This window comes from Diplodia corticola (genome assembly GCF_001883845.1).
Source record: "Diplodia corticola strain CBS 112549 chromosome Unknown scaffold60, whole genome shotgun sequence".
In the NCBI taxonomy this organism is placed as follows: Eukaryota; Fungi; Ascomycota; class Dothideomycetes; order Botryosphaeriales; family Botryosphaeriaceae; genus Diplodia; species Diplodia corticola.
In genome coordinates this window covers 88,491-102,342 of record NW_017971539.1, presented here as the reverse complement: position 1 = coordinate 102,342, position 13,852 = coordinate 88,491, and the positions used below count along the sequence as shown (strand labels likewise).

Sequence of the window (13,852 nt, the reverse complement as noted above, 5' to 3'; positions counted from 1 at the left end):
CGGGTCGTGGCGGGAGGAAGCGGGTGGTTCTAGCGGAATCGGCAGCAGGGAGGGTGATTAGGGGGCTTGGTTAGGGAGAAATGCAGGTCTGGAGGCGTGTAGGCGGATGCGCTCGGCGGTGTCTGGCTCAGCTGCGGCTCGTCATGGCGTTTGCCGGGCGTCTCTGGGGCGGGTCGCTCTGGCGGGTCGCTCTGGCGGGGCTTGTCTGCGATGCGTTTCAGCGGCAGAGCGACGCGTCGGCGGCGGCGAGCGGGAGGCTGGAGGCGTGGAGGATGTCTGGGTAGCGCCAGCGGCTGCAGGTGTCGAATGGGAAGCACCGCCTGCTGTGCCTTGGATCGGGTGGCGCAGCTCCACGTGATGGCCCAGCGATCTGACGCCGGTGCCGCATCTCGCCGCGGAAATAACGATAACAAGATTCCCGCGCTTCTCCACCCCTCCGCCCGCCGTGCTTCGCCATCCGCTGTCCCCTCTGCCCGCTCCGTCGCCTCTCTTCGACAGCCAGCATCCGCTTCTCTGAGGGTGGCACCCTTCCGAACCTACTTGACAGCCGACCATCGCCCGTGTCGCGTCCAGCCACTCAGCCCTACCCGGAGAACAAGCGTATCAAACACTCCGCCTTGTCCGACTCGAGGGACCTTCGTCTCCGCTTCTGCCCACCGCCCCTCACCGCCTGATGTTTTCCGAGAAGGAAAAGGGGTATTCGTCCAGTAAGAGGCTTCTGTATCGTCGGCTACCAAATCTGGTAATCCGCCATCTACGCCAGCACCGGAAACTTTTTTTTTTTTTTTTACCTGATAGACGCCCTGTGCGCAACCCAAGGCTCTGGCAGCGGGTGATCGCCGCGCTATATGACCATCTCCACGCTATTCAGTAACTGAATCTTAAGAAGCACCAGCCATGTTGACTCAAGACCTTCCAGTTTCGAACTTCTGCTGACACATAAATTACCGGCATTCCGCACAAGAGGCAATCAAAGACACTGCGTTCCACTATCTGCAGGACAGTGCCCTGCTTCTGCATGGTATCTAACACAGGGAAGAAAGGAGAAGCAAAGTAAATTAGGCCAGACGGTGCGCCCCCAATAGGAAACGATCATCCAGCCTCGAGAACACCAGCGGCATTCCCATCGAAATGACAAAAGCCTATATATCGCCCAAGGGTAAAGCACCCTGGGCTCTCCCATCGAAAGAAACGAATCCATCCATCCGTTTTCCCTATACAATCGACCGATTCTCTCCATGCCGCCCTGCCGACGCGCTGATGAAGCAAGAGATGAGAAGAACAACGGGGTTGCTGGTATCTATATCTCCTCTCCGTCCTCCACTTCACCAGATATCTTCACTGTATGCGCGCGGGGTCGTCGGCACCGAGACCGTCATGTCTGGCGCAATGTTGCTGCATTTACATGATGGTGCAGCCGTGGCCACCGCTAGCGATGCCGTTCTGGTAGTTGACCGGCTCCTCCGAGTTCATGACGGTGCAGCCGTGGCCGCCGCTGGCGATGCCGTTCTGGAAGTTGACCGGCTCCGTGTTCATGACGGTGCAGCCGTGGCCACCGCTGGCGATGCCGTTCTGGGAGTTGACCGGGGCGATAGTAGCAGCGTACATCTTGAGTGTTTGGAGATGGGCTTGTCTGTTGTGATTGTTTCTTCACGTGAGCAATCTGTCCTTTGCGGATTTGCTTGTCTGTCAGCAACTTACTTGAGAACGGGTGTTCGTAGTGAGTGTGGTGATGGGTGAGTGGCTCCTCTCTGCCGGAAGCAGGGACTCTTTATACTGCTCGAGCCCTTACCAATGCCGTCTGGTCATACCCTTCTCTTCGCCACGTGGTGTGCGCTTGGACGAAAAGAAGCTCCTGTTGGCTACCGTCTCTTTGGGAGATGCATGTAGGCCGCGCCTCGTTGAACTAAGAACGGCCGTCTCAGGCCTTGGCGAAGTGGGAGCGTTGGTATTGTATTCCCCCAGTTGGTATTGTCTCCCGCCACTAGTATTGTCCTGTTCCCTCGCAACCATTGGCCACTTTGGACAAACAGGAACATCAATCATGACGTGGCGATGCTTGTCGGAAATAGTGGGCCATGAAGCTGTACTTTGCGTTGTTGCACTGGTGCACGGAGACCGCTAGGAAGGCTGATCACTGGCCCGTACCGCCCCCGCGTGCCATTTGCCAGGATTCGCGGAGTAACGTAGGATTCTCGGAGTATTGTCAAAGAGGATAGAATTTGCTGTATCACGGTATGAGGACGATGCACGAAAAAAAAAGGGTTCGGTGACTATAGCTATTTTCAAGGTCGTCTCTCAGCAACGCCCCTAGCCAGAATGATTCAGCCATTCAGACTTTCTTGACTCTACGTGCTACCCTCGGCCGAGACCGAAACCCCAGTGGCACCTCCAGCCGTCGAGCAAACGATATCTGCATAAAGAAGTTCTGCGTCGAGCGATCACTAGGATCTTGATATTGTTCCCCGATATTGTAGTATTGTTCTTCTCCTGCCAAGACACTAACGAACACGATGCTTCACGCACACAAAGAAGTCATGATACCGAGGCATCTACAGTCAAGAGTCGTAAATCATTCTTTCAGTTACGTACAGTCAAACGACCTAGCAGTGCCCAGTTCCAGAGCCGCGTGCCCTCCATCTACAGATGGTATTGTAATAAATACTGCGCCGTGCTTTTGAGAAAGATGGCCGAGGCCTCGGTTAAACCACAATCATCAACAACATCCCTATTCGGAATAGGTCAAGTGTACACAACGCTCAAGTGTAGACCTCTTCGGTGAAAGCATTCAGCTGAACACCGCTCTTCGCAACGTCCTCGTCCTTGAGGAAGAGCAGCGGCATCTCGACGAGCGTGCCCCTAACCCTGCTGAGAATGTCCTTGACCTGGCGGGCACCCTCCTCACCCGGTGCAAAGTTCTCGGTAATGACGTGGCCACGCTTGTACCGGCGAGGCGCGCCCTCCCTGCCCCCATCTTCCTTGGCCTCCTCGTCCTTCTCCTCCTTCTCCGCAGTGTCTTCCTTGAAGTAGCGCTCGTAGTACTCGTCGTACTGGTCCCAGGTACGCACGCCGTCATACGGCACAGCGTGGAAGACCTCGGCAAAGGCGTCGGTGTTGGTCTTCGCCGTGGTGTTCCAGAGGCTGAGGAAGTCGTCCGACACGGGATCGACGACGAGCTCGTCCTCGCGGCTGCCCCAATCGTAGATGTTCGGAACGCCGATCGGGCGGAAGTTCTCATCGGGACGCCTGTAGTCCTGCGCAGGGAGAAGGCCAAGATGCTTGCGCGTAATCTGGCGACGCAGACTGGCGGCGAACTTGGATGCACGCCACTCCCGACCATCCATAAGCGAGTCACAGGGAGTGGGGTCTTCAATGACGACGGCAATTTCAGAGTCGTGGTTGCCCAGTTGACTGCGGTCATTGAGGTTGGCGGAACCGCAGATGACGACGCGGTCATCAGCGATGAGAAGCTTCGAGTGGATGTAAAGCTCCTCGGTGATGAAGGCGTCAATCTCGTCAATGGTGCCGGACCAGGGAACATTCCTGATGTCCTCGCCACCAAGCATGTAGCACTCGGCAACGCTGTCCCAGCGCCCGCTGCCCAGGCCTCTGTCCCGGCTGAGATTACGGGCACCACGCTGGTAATCCTCGTAGCGGCCATCCTCATCATCACCGCGGGGGTAGCCGTCCTCACTACCATCGCGCTCCTGGTAGCGACCGCCAGTACGGCGGTCGTGCTCGTCACGAGCGTCTTCATACGACACACCGCCATTCTCCTCGGCTTTCTCAAGAGAGCCGCTGATGTTGAGTCTGTCGTAGTTACGAAGGTTGTAAAAGCGGATGTACTCCAACGGGTTGATGCCTTCGGCAGCGATGGTCTCGTAGATACTCTTGCCGTGACCACGGTTGATCGACTTGTACTGGAACTCCATGATGGCGCGAGTGCTCAAAGCCTCATCTGCCTTGAGGTCTCCAGGGAAAGCAGGGACAGCCGGAATCATGATGATGGCCTTCCACTTCTCGCCGTTCTTGTGGGCGCGCAGAACACGCTCGACGATGGCGGCACCGATCATGTTCTTGATGGGCTTCTGGTCCTCGCATGTTGCCGTGATGAAGAACTGGTTTTCAATGTAGATGAAATGCTTGCTGTTCTTGATGTTCTCGATGTACGCATTTTGGATCGAGTGCTGCGATGGGTTAGCCTTGATGTACAATCTGATAGCCGTCTGAAACGTACCTCAACCGTGCAGCCGTGGCTCCACTCAGCGCAGCTACGAGTCAGTTGAATCGCAGCTTCACCAGTGCCGGCCCGGTCGTTCGAATCGATTTGGTGCTGACCCTCAGAGCTGTCCTGCTGACCATAGCCGAGGTGGTGTTCAGCACGCTCGAATTGGTGGTGTGCGTGGTGCGAAAGGCTGGTGAGGGTCTTGCGGAAGCCGTAGCCGCTCTCCTGCTCCTCGCCATAGGCAAGGTCGTTGTCCTCTTGCCGAGCGGCGGGCTTCTTCACGTCCAGACGCTGGAACCTGCCGTCGTTCTTGATCTTGTACTTCTCGTGGAAGATGTAGTTCCACCGCTGGGTGAAGTGCTCCTGCAGATCCGCCACGATGGGACCGTTCATGCTCAGAGCAACGTCGGACCAGCCCATGCGAGAGCTCTCCTGACGATCGAGCTTGTTGTTCTGCCAGTTCTCAACATCCTGGAAATCCATGATGCGAGCGTTGTTGTAGTCCTGACCGGGCCAGACGATCTCGTTCAGGTCGCCGGGATGGACATCGGCGATTTGGTGCTGGTTGGTATCCCAACGGCCATAGCAGAGGTCAAGACCACCCATGAAGACGGTCTTGCCATCGACAATGCACAGCTTCTCGTGATGGGCCCAGAAAAGGACGGTGTCTTCGGTGGAACCGTAGACGGCCTTGAAGGCATCCCAAGGAGCTGTGGAAATGGCCTTGGCGCTCAAGTTGAAGTTCTTGAACTCGTCGATGAGATCTTGTGTGAGGGTGTTGCTGTCGACATAGTGGTCGGGGTGACGCTGAACGGCGATGTTGGGGTGCAGGCCCTCGAGGTGGTGCTTGGTGTGCTTGGAGGAAACTGTAACAGGCGGGGCAATCAGCGGGTCCGTTGCCTCAGCATAGTCCAAAGACTTGAATATGACGTCCAATCCGACGCGGGCAAGCGCCTTGGTAACTGGGTCGGTCGAGTCGGGGAAGAGGGAATGGAGATATCCAGGGAGCCACGGGCTCAGGTACTTACGGGTCAGGGCCTGCTCGACCTCCTTGTAGACGATGACATTGACCTTGACGCCGCGCTCGGCAGCGGCCTGCAGCATGCGGTCAAGGCGGTACATCTGGTTCTTGGCGGGCGGGCGACGCAGGTACAGCTCCGGGGAAAGCCACCCTAAGGCGAGTCAGCGCTGTGTACCGTCGCACGACAACGGACGTCTCACAATCGAGGATCCAGATGGACTCCTTGGCGTGCTCCAGCGCCTCAGACACAGCCCACATGTAGCCGCAGCCATCGACGAACCACTTGACGTTGTTGTCACGGCGCTCGGGAGCAAAGCTGAGATAGCGGTGGTCGGCGAACTTGGGAGCGCCCTCCTGGGCAGTCTCAGCGGCGACGGCGCTGACCTGCTCGTGGGTGGTCGGCTCCTCCTCCTCGTGGCCAGAGATCATCTCGCCGATCTTGTTGAAGAACGAAGCCATCGGGGGCGGTTTCTGGGTGGAATAGGGCTCGTAGTGGTCAGGCTCGCCTTGCTGCGGCTCGGCGGGGTGGTGGGAGAAGGGTCGGTGGTGCGGTGGGGGGTCCGCAGGAGTTATATCCTACGAGGACAACAGATCAGCGGAGTCAAGCTGAAACAACGTGGACTGCGGGCTTGTCATGATCCTCGGCGGGCTGCGGCGGTGCACTACTCACAGACGGCTCAGCCTCAGCTCTCTCCCCAAGAATGCGGCGGCCAAAGTGGCCGACGAAGCCGCGCTCTCCACTTTCGTCGCGCGCGCCGCCATGGTAGTCTCCATAGGCCAGGTGGTCGTCTTGATCATTGGGCATTGTTGCTCGAGGAGCGGCCTGTGCACGAACTTTACGGTGGGTCCAGCGGTGAGACAATCAACGGGTGGTCGGAAAGCGGTGACGCTCCCCACAGTTGTAGGGCAGGCTCGTGAAAGCTGAGTCGCGGTTCAGGGTCCAGACAGCGCCAAAAAGCCTGTGGCGGACGCCGACCCAGGAATTGATGCTGCTGGGACAGTTAGGAGAGGGTTGCGCGCCGGGACCGGTGGTGTTGCGCCGCCCGGTCGTGGCTTGAGGGGGTCGTATCGTGCTCGCGGCCACGACTTTTGGCGATTGGCCTTAAAACGCGTACCCCACTTGATCCTTGCTCCCGTCTGCTCCCGCCCGTGATCGCGCTGCCCCCAGCGGCGTCGCCCTGCCGTGCTGCCCTGAGCTCCTGCGCGCCCGAGGACGCGACCTGACCACCAAGGTGCCGCCATCGTCAATCCTGATCTCGCTGTCTGCTCTGCCGAGCTCCTCCCCGCAGCCGGCAACCCGCGCCGCCTAGCGCCCCCTAACAGACCTCCAGCGTCCACCAGCGGCGCCCAAGACGGTCCATTATTCGCCAGCGGGCGAGCGGCCCTGGCGATCGCGGAGAGCAGTGTGGAGATAGGATGACAAACAGACGTCAACGCTTTTCTAGAAGGGTGATGACCTCATTTCTGCGTACTGCAGCCCGATGCCCGGCTGGCCCAGCCGGCATATACTCCCACGTGCACCCGCACCTTACCCCTCCTTCTGCATCCCAGATCCCCTCGAATCACTGAGCCGCATCGCGCAGAAGGATATATACGTCGTCTCTCTCCATGGCCTCCGCATCGCTGTCCACCCGCATCGCTCCCCGCGCTCTGCTCCCCTTGTCCGCCAGGCTTGCCCGCCCCGCTTTCGCCGTCCACCAGCACCGCCTTTTCCATCAGTCATCCGCAATGGCCTCGCAGCACCCCATCACCACTCTTGACGTATGTGCTGTGGCCGATGCTGCACGTGCATAGACTGACAGCCACAGGCCTCTCTCATCCCCCGCTTGCCCGAGTCTTCCCCTACTCTGTTTGAGGCGAAGAAGGCGAAGAACCTCTCCTTCGAGGCCATTGCCAAGAAGCTCGGCCGCGAAGAAGTTGCCGTCGCCGCGCTGTTCTACGGCCAGGCCGCCGCAAGCGACGAGGACACCAAGAACCTGTCGGAGCTGCTCGGGATCCCCGTCGAGACGCTTCGGAGCCAGCTCGCTGGCCACCCGGACCGCGGCCGCACCCTGGAGATGCCTCCGCGAGAGCCTCTCATCTACCGTCTGTACGAGATTGTGCAGAACTACGGCTATGCTTACAAGGCCGTCCTCAACGAGAAGTTTGGTGACGGCATCATGAGCGCCATCTCTTTCTCCACCTCTGTAAAGAAGGAGACCGACGAGAAGGGTGATTGGGCTGTCATTACGCTCCGCGGCAAGTGGTATGTCTCACGTACCCATCTGACCCTTCAGTTCTGACCGCAGATAGGCTCCCGTACTCTCGTTTCTAAGCACAACCGTATCCCCATATGGAGCTGGACTTCTAACTAGCAATATGCATTCTGCAAGAAGCCATAGAATAATCGTTAATGGAGTCTTTGTGTTATCACTTACGCGAGCGTTGCAGCTGATTTCGTTTACGCGCGGTTTCCCAGACCGGGAAGTGAGGCAAAAGAGGTATTGAAGCCAGCGTCGCCTGGGATCAAGGTCACGTGGCAGAGTCGATATTCTCCCGTCGCGCATTGTGCCACTTTAACTGATCGCAAGCCCGCTCTTGTGGGGATTTCCTGGCACGCCTTCCTCACCGTACTCTGAGCATCATTTGTTGGAGCGCAGGGTATGATGCGCTGATTTGGGCGCAGCCCAGTGATGTGGTTGGAGCAAACCAGGAAAGAGGTGGACCCTGGGTTGCTGCCTAATCGGGATGCCTTCTTCTGCTGGCTGGCTCCTTCCGGTCTCTGATTCCACACGAATAACTTTACTCGACAGCTGTTCTGCTCGCCGCAACCTCACCACCCACCCACGCGCCGTTCAAACGACCTGGCAACACCGCCACCATGAACGTCAAATGTCCTAAGCCTGGCTGCGGCCAGACCTTCACGTCCGACAAAGCTCGCATGAGGCACTGCAATGCCGATGACGACCACGACTACTGCAAAAAATGCGACTACCTAGCCAAAGACTGGGACGACCTTACACACCACAAGGCAACCTCGCCCATCGTCCACCTCTGCTGCAAGTTCTGCGGTCAGGATTTCAAGTCTGCCAGCGGCCGTGACCGTCACATCAGACAGGTAAGGTAAACCAGACCCGCCGCTGCAGCTCTGTACTAACAGCTTGTCGCAGCTTCACCCTGTCGACCAGGACATCCGCTGCATCGGCTGCAACGAACACTTTGTACGTGCCGCTGCTCTAATCGAGCACTTGGAATTCGACCACTGCAGCAAGATCTCTGCCCAGCAGTTCAAATCGAATATCCAGCACAAGCATATGGTCAACAAGCTCTTGAGCGATCCGGACGTCATGACCTCGAAAGTGTTTGATTTCCAAGTCAATGATACGGATACTTCTGGCGGCATCTCCTTGAGTGAATCGGCCTCTCTGCTTGATGAGGAAGAGAAGGCCAACCCACTCGAGTCATTCCAACCCGGCGGCTCTGTCATAAAGCCATTGGAGCCGCGGGCGCAGCCTCGAGGTCCTCACGCGCCTCGTGTGGGCGAACGTTGGCCTGCGCTACCTTCACAGGACACCGGCAGGGCCTCTGGTCCTACCGATCTTAGCAGCAGCATGGGTCGTATGTCAATTTCCGGATCCAGTGGTGGCGCTCGTTTGCCATCCTGTGGAGTACCCTCTCTCAAAGCTCCGTCTCTGTCACCCTCAGACTCTACCGCGAGACCTTCCACATCAGAAAAGGGTCCCACAGATTTGGCATCGCAAGTATGGACCAAGCCTCGCGCGTCAGAAACCCTATTCGCCGGAGCACAGAAAACTCCGCTCACACACGAGTGGGACGCTGCATTGAAGGCCAGGGAGCTGGAGTATGAAAGTGCAAACTCCACCAACATGCTCATGCAGCGCTACTGGGACCCAACCCACAAGGACTACAATCCCGAACGCTTCTACAACCCTGTCATCGAGATGTACGCCTGCCCGTTTCCGCAGTGTGATGACAACTTCCAGGAGCCTTTTATGCTGGAGGAGCACATCAACACGATCCATGGTATCTCTCAGCAGCGATGCCCGCAATGTCTGAAGCTATTCAGGAGCACCACTGCGCTTGTCGCCCACTGCGAGGCGCCCACTTCTGAATGCGGCATCTCCCGTTCTGATCGTTTCGGACAGGCCATTGACCAATTCTCTGGAGGATTCCTCGGGGCCAAGGATGCACAGCGCCCTGACTTCACTCTCGCAGACCGCCAAGATAGGTACGTCGACAAGAAGCATGATAAGAAGGAACGTGGTAGTGGATACAAGATTGGAATGATCAAGTACGAGTCCACTCTTCCTCTTGACTGGCCCAGGGAGGGCTTTGGAAACAACACGCAGATTGGTCGTTCCTGGGACGAAGTCAGTCGTGGCTCCAGCCGTGGTCCCCACATCCAAGACAACATGAATCTGGCTGTTCCGCTGTCAAAGTCCAGGAAAGTCTACCACTCCACAGCAAACATCTACCCGCAGCCGTTCCAGGATTACGTACCGGAAATGACTGAGAAGTCATTCGCGCCGGCTCGTGAGAAGACTTCTACCGCTTCGACTACTCTTGCCAAGGAAAACGATGCAACCTTTGTCGGAGAGAAGGCCAGAAAGAAGAAGAGCAAGCGTCTCGAGAATGTTGCGGCCCAGCTTATCGATGATGAGCTATACAAGAAGCGTTACAGATCGGATGCGTTTATGCAGTCCCCCAAAGAGCCGGCGGCCCCTATGCGCCGTGCTGATGCATACTACATGTCCGGAGAGCAGCCCGATGGAGACGGCGACGATGGTGTCTCTTTATCTGCTTCCTCCACTGCCCACAGGAGTGCATGGGAGTGAGCTATGTGGACAGGAAGATCCGTAGCTGCAACCTGAGACGAAGCAATGGCTTACTCAAAAAAAAAAACAATTCGGGTGGAAAGAAAGGGGGCAACTTACTTTTAGTTTCTCTTTCATAATTTCACCTGCTTTGCACGAACAGCACGAAACTTTGATCGAGGCAAGACAGGAGACAGAGAGATCAATCACTTTTCGCATGAAATAAGCTTCAGCGAGCTCACAGCAGTAGACATACTGGTCTCGAGGGTGGCTTGAAATCTTAACCAATGAGTATTATTAAAGGGAAAAAGGAGGGGTCAGAATGGTAAATAGCTGAACCTCAGAATAGTTCATGGACTGGTGCAGACACGCACTAAAAAACCACTCTACGTCATTGCTATGGATGCGGAGGATAAAGATCAGACCACTCGAGAGATGATAGCAAGATAGGAAAATTGTCAGCCAAAGCTTGGCCTGTCTCAAATCCCATGTCGATTCCGGCTCTCTTCGGGCCCAGAGTCATCAGCACGAACGCCAAGATGGTTGCATCATATCACACAAACGAAACTCATCCTGACACGGCATTGTCATTGGACCCCTTTGCTCGGGTCTCTCACCAAAGTGAGAGGGCATCAGCAGCCTCGAGCCAAGAAGCTTGGGATCAGCAGTATCAATGCGGAGTACCTTGTCAGATGGCAGAAGGATCTAGACGGAAATAATAAGCAAGCTAGAGGCACCTCACTTGACTAGTTCCGCCAGGATTACAAACGGGCCACTCATGATGTAGTCTCCGGACGAAAGTTCGCCCGCATAGTCACCAGTCGTGCGAACTCTCTTCTTCCTCATCACTCGCAGGCGGTTAAGCTACCGGATACGAGAAATCTAGGACTGAGGTGGACACGGAGAATTACTGAATGCAGAAAAGATCCCGAGGGATGCAAAAGACGCTCTGGATTTCCAATGCGGTGGGCTGTGATTGGCCCCCCCGTCCTATGTTCGGTTAGCACTACCCACATGCAGTGCCAATCCCAGACGCTTACTCTTCTCCACAGATACTACTAATGCACCTAGCATGATGATGGAGCTATATAAGCCTCACGAATTCGCTGGTGATGGAATGCTCGAGTTAGCAGCTGCAACACATGATCAAGTGCACAAACCAGAACAATGACTTCTCATCCTGATTTCGGCCATGCCACCAAGGCCAGCGAGGTAGCAGACACATTCGCAAGCCAAATCAAAGGCCGCGTTGGTACGAAACCCGGATTCCCCCCCCTCCCTCCCTCTCTCCCTCCCTCCCCGCTTCGCCGACCCTCCTAACAAACCCCCCCTCCCCACAGTCGTCGTCACCGGCGTCTCCCGCGGCGGCCTCGGCGGGGCGACGGCCCTCGCCTTCGCGCGGCAGAACCCATCCCTCCTCATCCTCGTGTCGCGCACGCAGTCCAAGCTCGACGACGTGATATCCGACATCCGCGCGGCCAACCCGTCGCTGCCCGCGGCGGCCGTCACGTCGGTGCTCGTCGACCTCACGTCGCAGGCGACGGTGCGGCGGGCGGCGGCGGACATCAAGGCGCTGACCACGCGCATCGACGTGCTCGTCAACAACGCCGGCTTCTTCCTCGAGCAGCGCACCTACTCGCCCGAGGGCATCGAGAGCCAGCTCGCCGGCAACCACATCGGCCCGTTCCTGCTGACCAACCTGCTGCGGGACGAGCTCGTCGCCGCGGCCGCGGCGGATGGGAAGAAGGAAGCGGGCGCGACGCGCGTGGTCAGCCTCACCAGCGAGGGCCACCGCGTCCAGCCGTTCCGGTTCCACGACCACAACATCGAGGGCAAGCCCGTGCCGGCCGAAGAGGAGATGCGGCCGATGCCGGACGCCATGCCCAAGGCGCTGGTCGAGCCGCGCGACGGCTACGTGGGGTTCTCCGCGTACGGGCAGAGCAAGACGGCGAACGTGCTGTTCACGGTGGGGCTGAACGAGCGCGTGTTGAAGGGGACCGGGGTGGTGGCGTACGTGGTGCATCCGGGGAGTAGGTCTTTACCGTCGTCCATCGAGGCATCGTTCTTCTTTGCTGACTTTGATGAAAATTAAGCCATCTTCACCGAGGTCGGCAGGAGCGTGGAGTCCCAAGACGCGCTGGATAGCTTCTTGGGTGCGCTCAACCCCAAGGCGAGCACCGATGAGGGTGCGGCCACGACCATGGTTGCCGCGCTGGATCCTGCGCTGAAGGGTGAGTGCTTCGGCGATGACGGATGGCCAGTGGACGGTCAAGCTGATGAGAAAACAAAACAGATGTCAAGAGCGCCAGCAGCATCTACCTCGATGACTGCCAGCTCAAGGATGCGGAACCCTATGCGGTTGATGTGGAGATTGCGGACAGGCTTTGGAAGTTTAGCGAGGAGTTGGTGAAGCAGACTTTCTGATCTGCTGTTTCTTGGGCATGACGATCATGATGATTAGGATTTTGAAGTCCATGTTGCGCAGAATTAAATGTGTCGATCTGCCAAGTGTCAGTCTGCAAAATGCGCTGCTTCGGTGCCGGAGACGGCGGAGTGCGCTGGCAGTCACTCGTACCAGTGACGAATAACGGGGGCGGCGGTGCGTGGTCGCAATGCAGAAGGCAACGATCGGTCGCAGGCGGTGAAGGGGCGGCGTTTGCTGCAGAAGGCCTGAACGCGTCCCCCAGCAAAGCTGCCATCCTTCGCGCGACTCGGCACCCGGGCCTCTCCTTTCGCGCCGCGTGCTCGACTACAAGTCAATTGACCTGTCCGCATCTCGTTGCAACCCATCGGTCCCGTCCGTCGCAATGGCTTCCATCCGCTCTCTCAGCATCGTCGCCGTCCTGGCCGCCTTGTTCTTCCCCCTCTACACGTACCTGGAGAAGAACCTCGAGTCCTTCTACATCTTTGACCACAAGGACCTGCACGACCTTGCGAACCGCGCCATCACCGCCCACGGCAACGACACCAGAGCCATCGTCAGCTACATCACCTCGGAGCTGTCCGGCCGCGACCATCTTACCAGCTATGTCAACCTGGACGAGGAGTGGGTCTTCAACAACGCCGGCGGTGCCATGGGTGCCATGTACATCATCCATGCCAGTGAGGCTCGCCCGACTTTGTCCGAGAGGGGGCTGCGCGCTGACCGACTGCAGGCATCACCGAGTACCTGATTATCTTCGGTAGGCCGTGAATCCGCGAAGACGCGACCCGAGACACTGACGGCAAAAGGCACCGCCATCGGCACCGAGGGCCACAGTGGCCGCCACACGGCCGACGACTACTTCAACATCCTGACCGGCACCCAGCTCGCATACGTGCCTGGAGAATACGAGCCCGAGGTATTGACCGAGGCCGCCATGTCCGAAGCCTGTGCTGACCCAGACACCCAGGTCTACCCCGCCGGCAGCGTGCACCACCTCCGCCGCGGCGAGGTCAAGCAGTACAAGATGGACTCGTCGTGCTTCGCCATGGAGTACGCCCGCGGCTGGATCCCGCCCATGCTCTTCTTTGGCTACGCCGACACCTTCTCCAGCACTCTCGACTTCCCTACCCTGTGGGCCACCACCAGGATAACCGGCCGCGAGATGATTGCCAATCTGCTGAAGTCGAAACTGTAAATGTGGAAATGACATATGCAGGCATGCCGCCTGCCCGTCACACGCTAAGTCCCCACGCTCTCACGTGCGGTGCCTCGGCGGACATGTCCATGTACTACGTCCGGCCGCGCCTCATCCTGTTTTAGGAAGTTGCGGCGGATGGGAGACGAGACGCCCGAGCCAAGTCTACATG

General features: G+C 57.8%; 6 protein-coding genes across 6 annotated transcripts; 4 read left to right on the top strand and 2 right to left on the bottom strand.

Moving 5' to 3' along the window:
• Positions 1 to 1,401: 1,401 nt before the first annotated feature.
• On the bottom strand, positions 1,402 to 1,608 carry BKCO1_6000030 (uncharacterized protein; the record flags this gene model as incomplete). The annotated part of the gene is made up of 1 exon (XM_020277694.1): positions 1,402 to 1,608. The coding sequence occupies one exon, from the start codon at positions 1,606 to 1,608 to the stop codon at positions 1,402 to 1,404; it is 207 nt and encodes a 68-aa protein (XP_020126755.1).
• A 1,151-nt stretch (positions 1,609 to 2,759) lies between these two features.
• On the bottom strand, positions 2,760 to 6,051 carry BKCO1_6000029 (phospholipase d; the record flags this gene model as incomplete). The annotated part of the gene is made up of 5 exons (XM_020277692.1): positions 2,760 to 4,187; positions 4,238 to 5,091; positions 5,254 to 5,397; positions 5,447 to 5,822; positions 5,917 to 6,051. The coding sequence occupies 5 exons, from the start codon at positions 6,049 to 6,051 to the stop codon at positions 2,760 to 2,762; spliced, it is 2,937 nt and encodes a 978-aa protein (XP_020126723.1).
• A 923-nt stretch (positions 6,052 to 6,974) lies between these two features.
• BKCO1_6000028 (cyanate hydratase) lies at positions 6,975 to 7,560 on the top strand (the record flags this gene model as incomplete). The annotated part of the gene is made up of 3 exons (XM_020277691.1): positions 6,975 to 7,007; positions 7,055 to 7,491; positions 7,539 to 7,560. 3 exons carry the CDS (start codon positions 6,975 to 6,977, stop codon positions 7,558 to 7,560), a joined length of 492 nt encoding a protein of 163 aa, XP_020126711.1.
• A 546-nt stretch (positions 7,561 to 8,106) lies between these two features.
• Positions 8,107 to 10,081, top strand: BKCO1_6000027 (c2h2 finger domain; the record flags this gene model as incomplete). The annotated part of the gene is made up of 2 exons (XM_020277690.1): positions 8,107 to 8,343; positions 8,396 to 10,081. The coding sequence occupies 2 exons, from the start codon at positions 8,107 to 8,109 to the stop codon at positions 10,079 to 10,081; spliced, it is 1,923 nt and encodes a 640-aa protein (XP_020126724.1).
• Positions 10,082 to 11,227: 1,146 nt separating this feature from the next.
• On the top strand, positions 11,228 to 12,484 carry BKCO1_6000026 (short-chain dehydrogenase reductase sdr; the record flags this gene model as incomplete). Its single annotated transcript, XM_020277689.1, has 4 exons — positions 11,228 to 11,312; positions 11,401 to 12,090; positions 12,154 to 12,291; positions 12,354 to 12,484. 4 exons carry the CDS (start codon positions 11,228 to 11,230, stop codon positions 12,482 to 12,484), a joined length of 1,044 nt encoding a protein of 347 aa, XP_020126725.1.
• A 383-nt stretch (positions 12,485 to 12,867) lies between these two features.
• On the top strand, positions 12,868 to 13,680 carry BKCO1_6000025 (c-8 sterol isomerase; the record flags this gene model as incomplete). The annotated part of the gene is made up of 4 exons (XM_020277688.1): positions 12,868 to 13,162; positions 13,216 to 13,242; positions 13,292 to 13,401; positions 13,453 to 13,680. 4 exons carry the CDS (start codon positions 12,868 to 12,870, stop codon positions 13,678 to 13,680), a joined length of 660 nt encoding a protein of 219 aa, XP_020126726.1.
• Between the last annotated feature and the right edge of the window lie 172 nt (positions 13,681 to 13,852).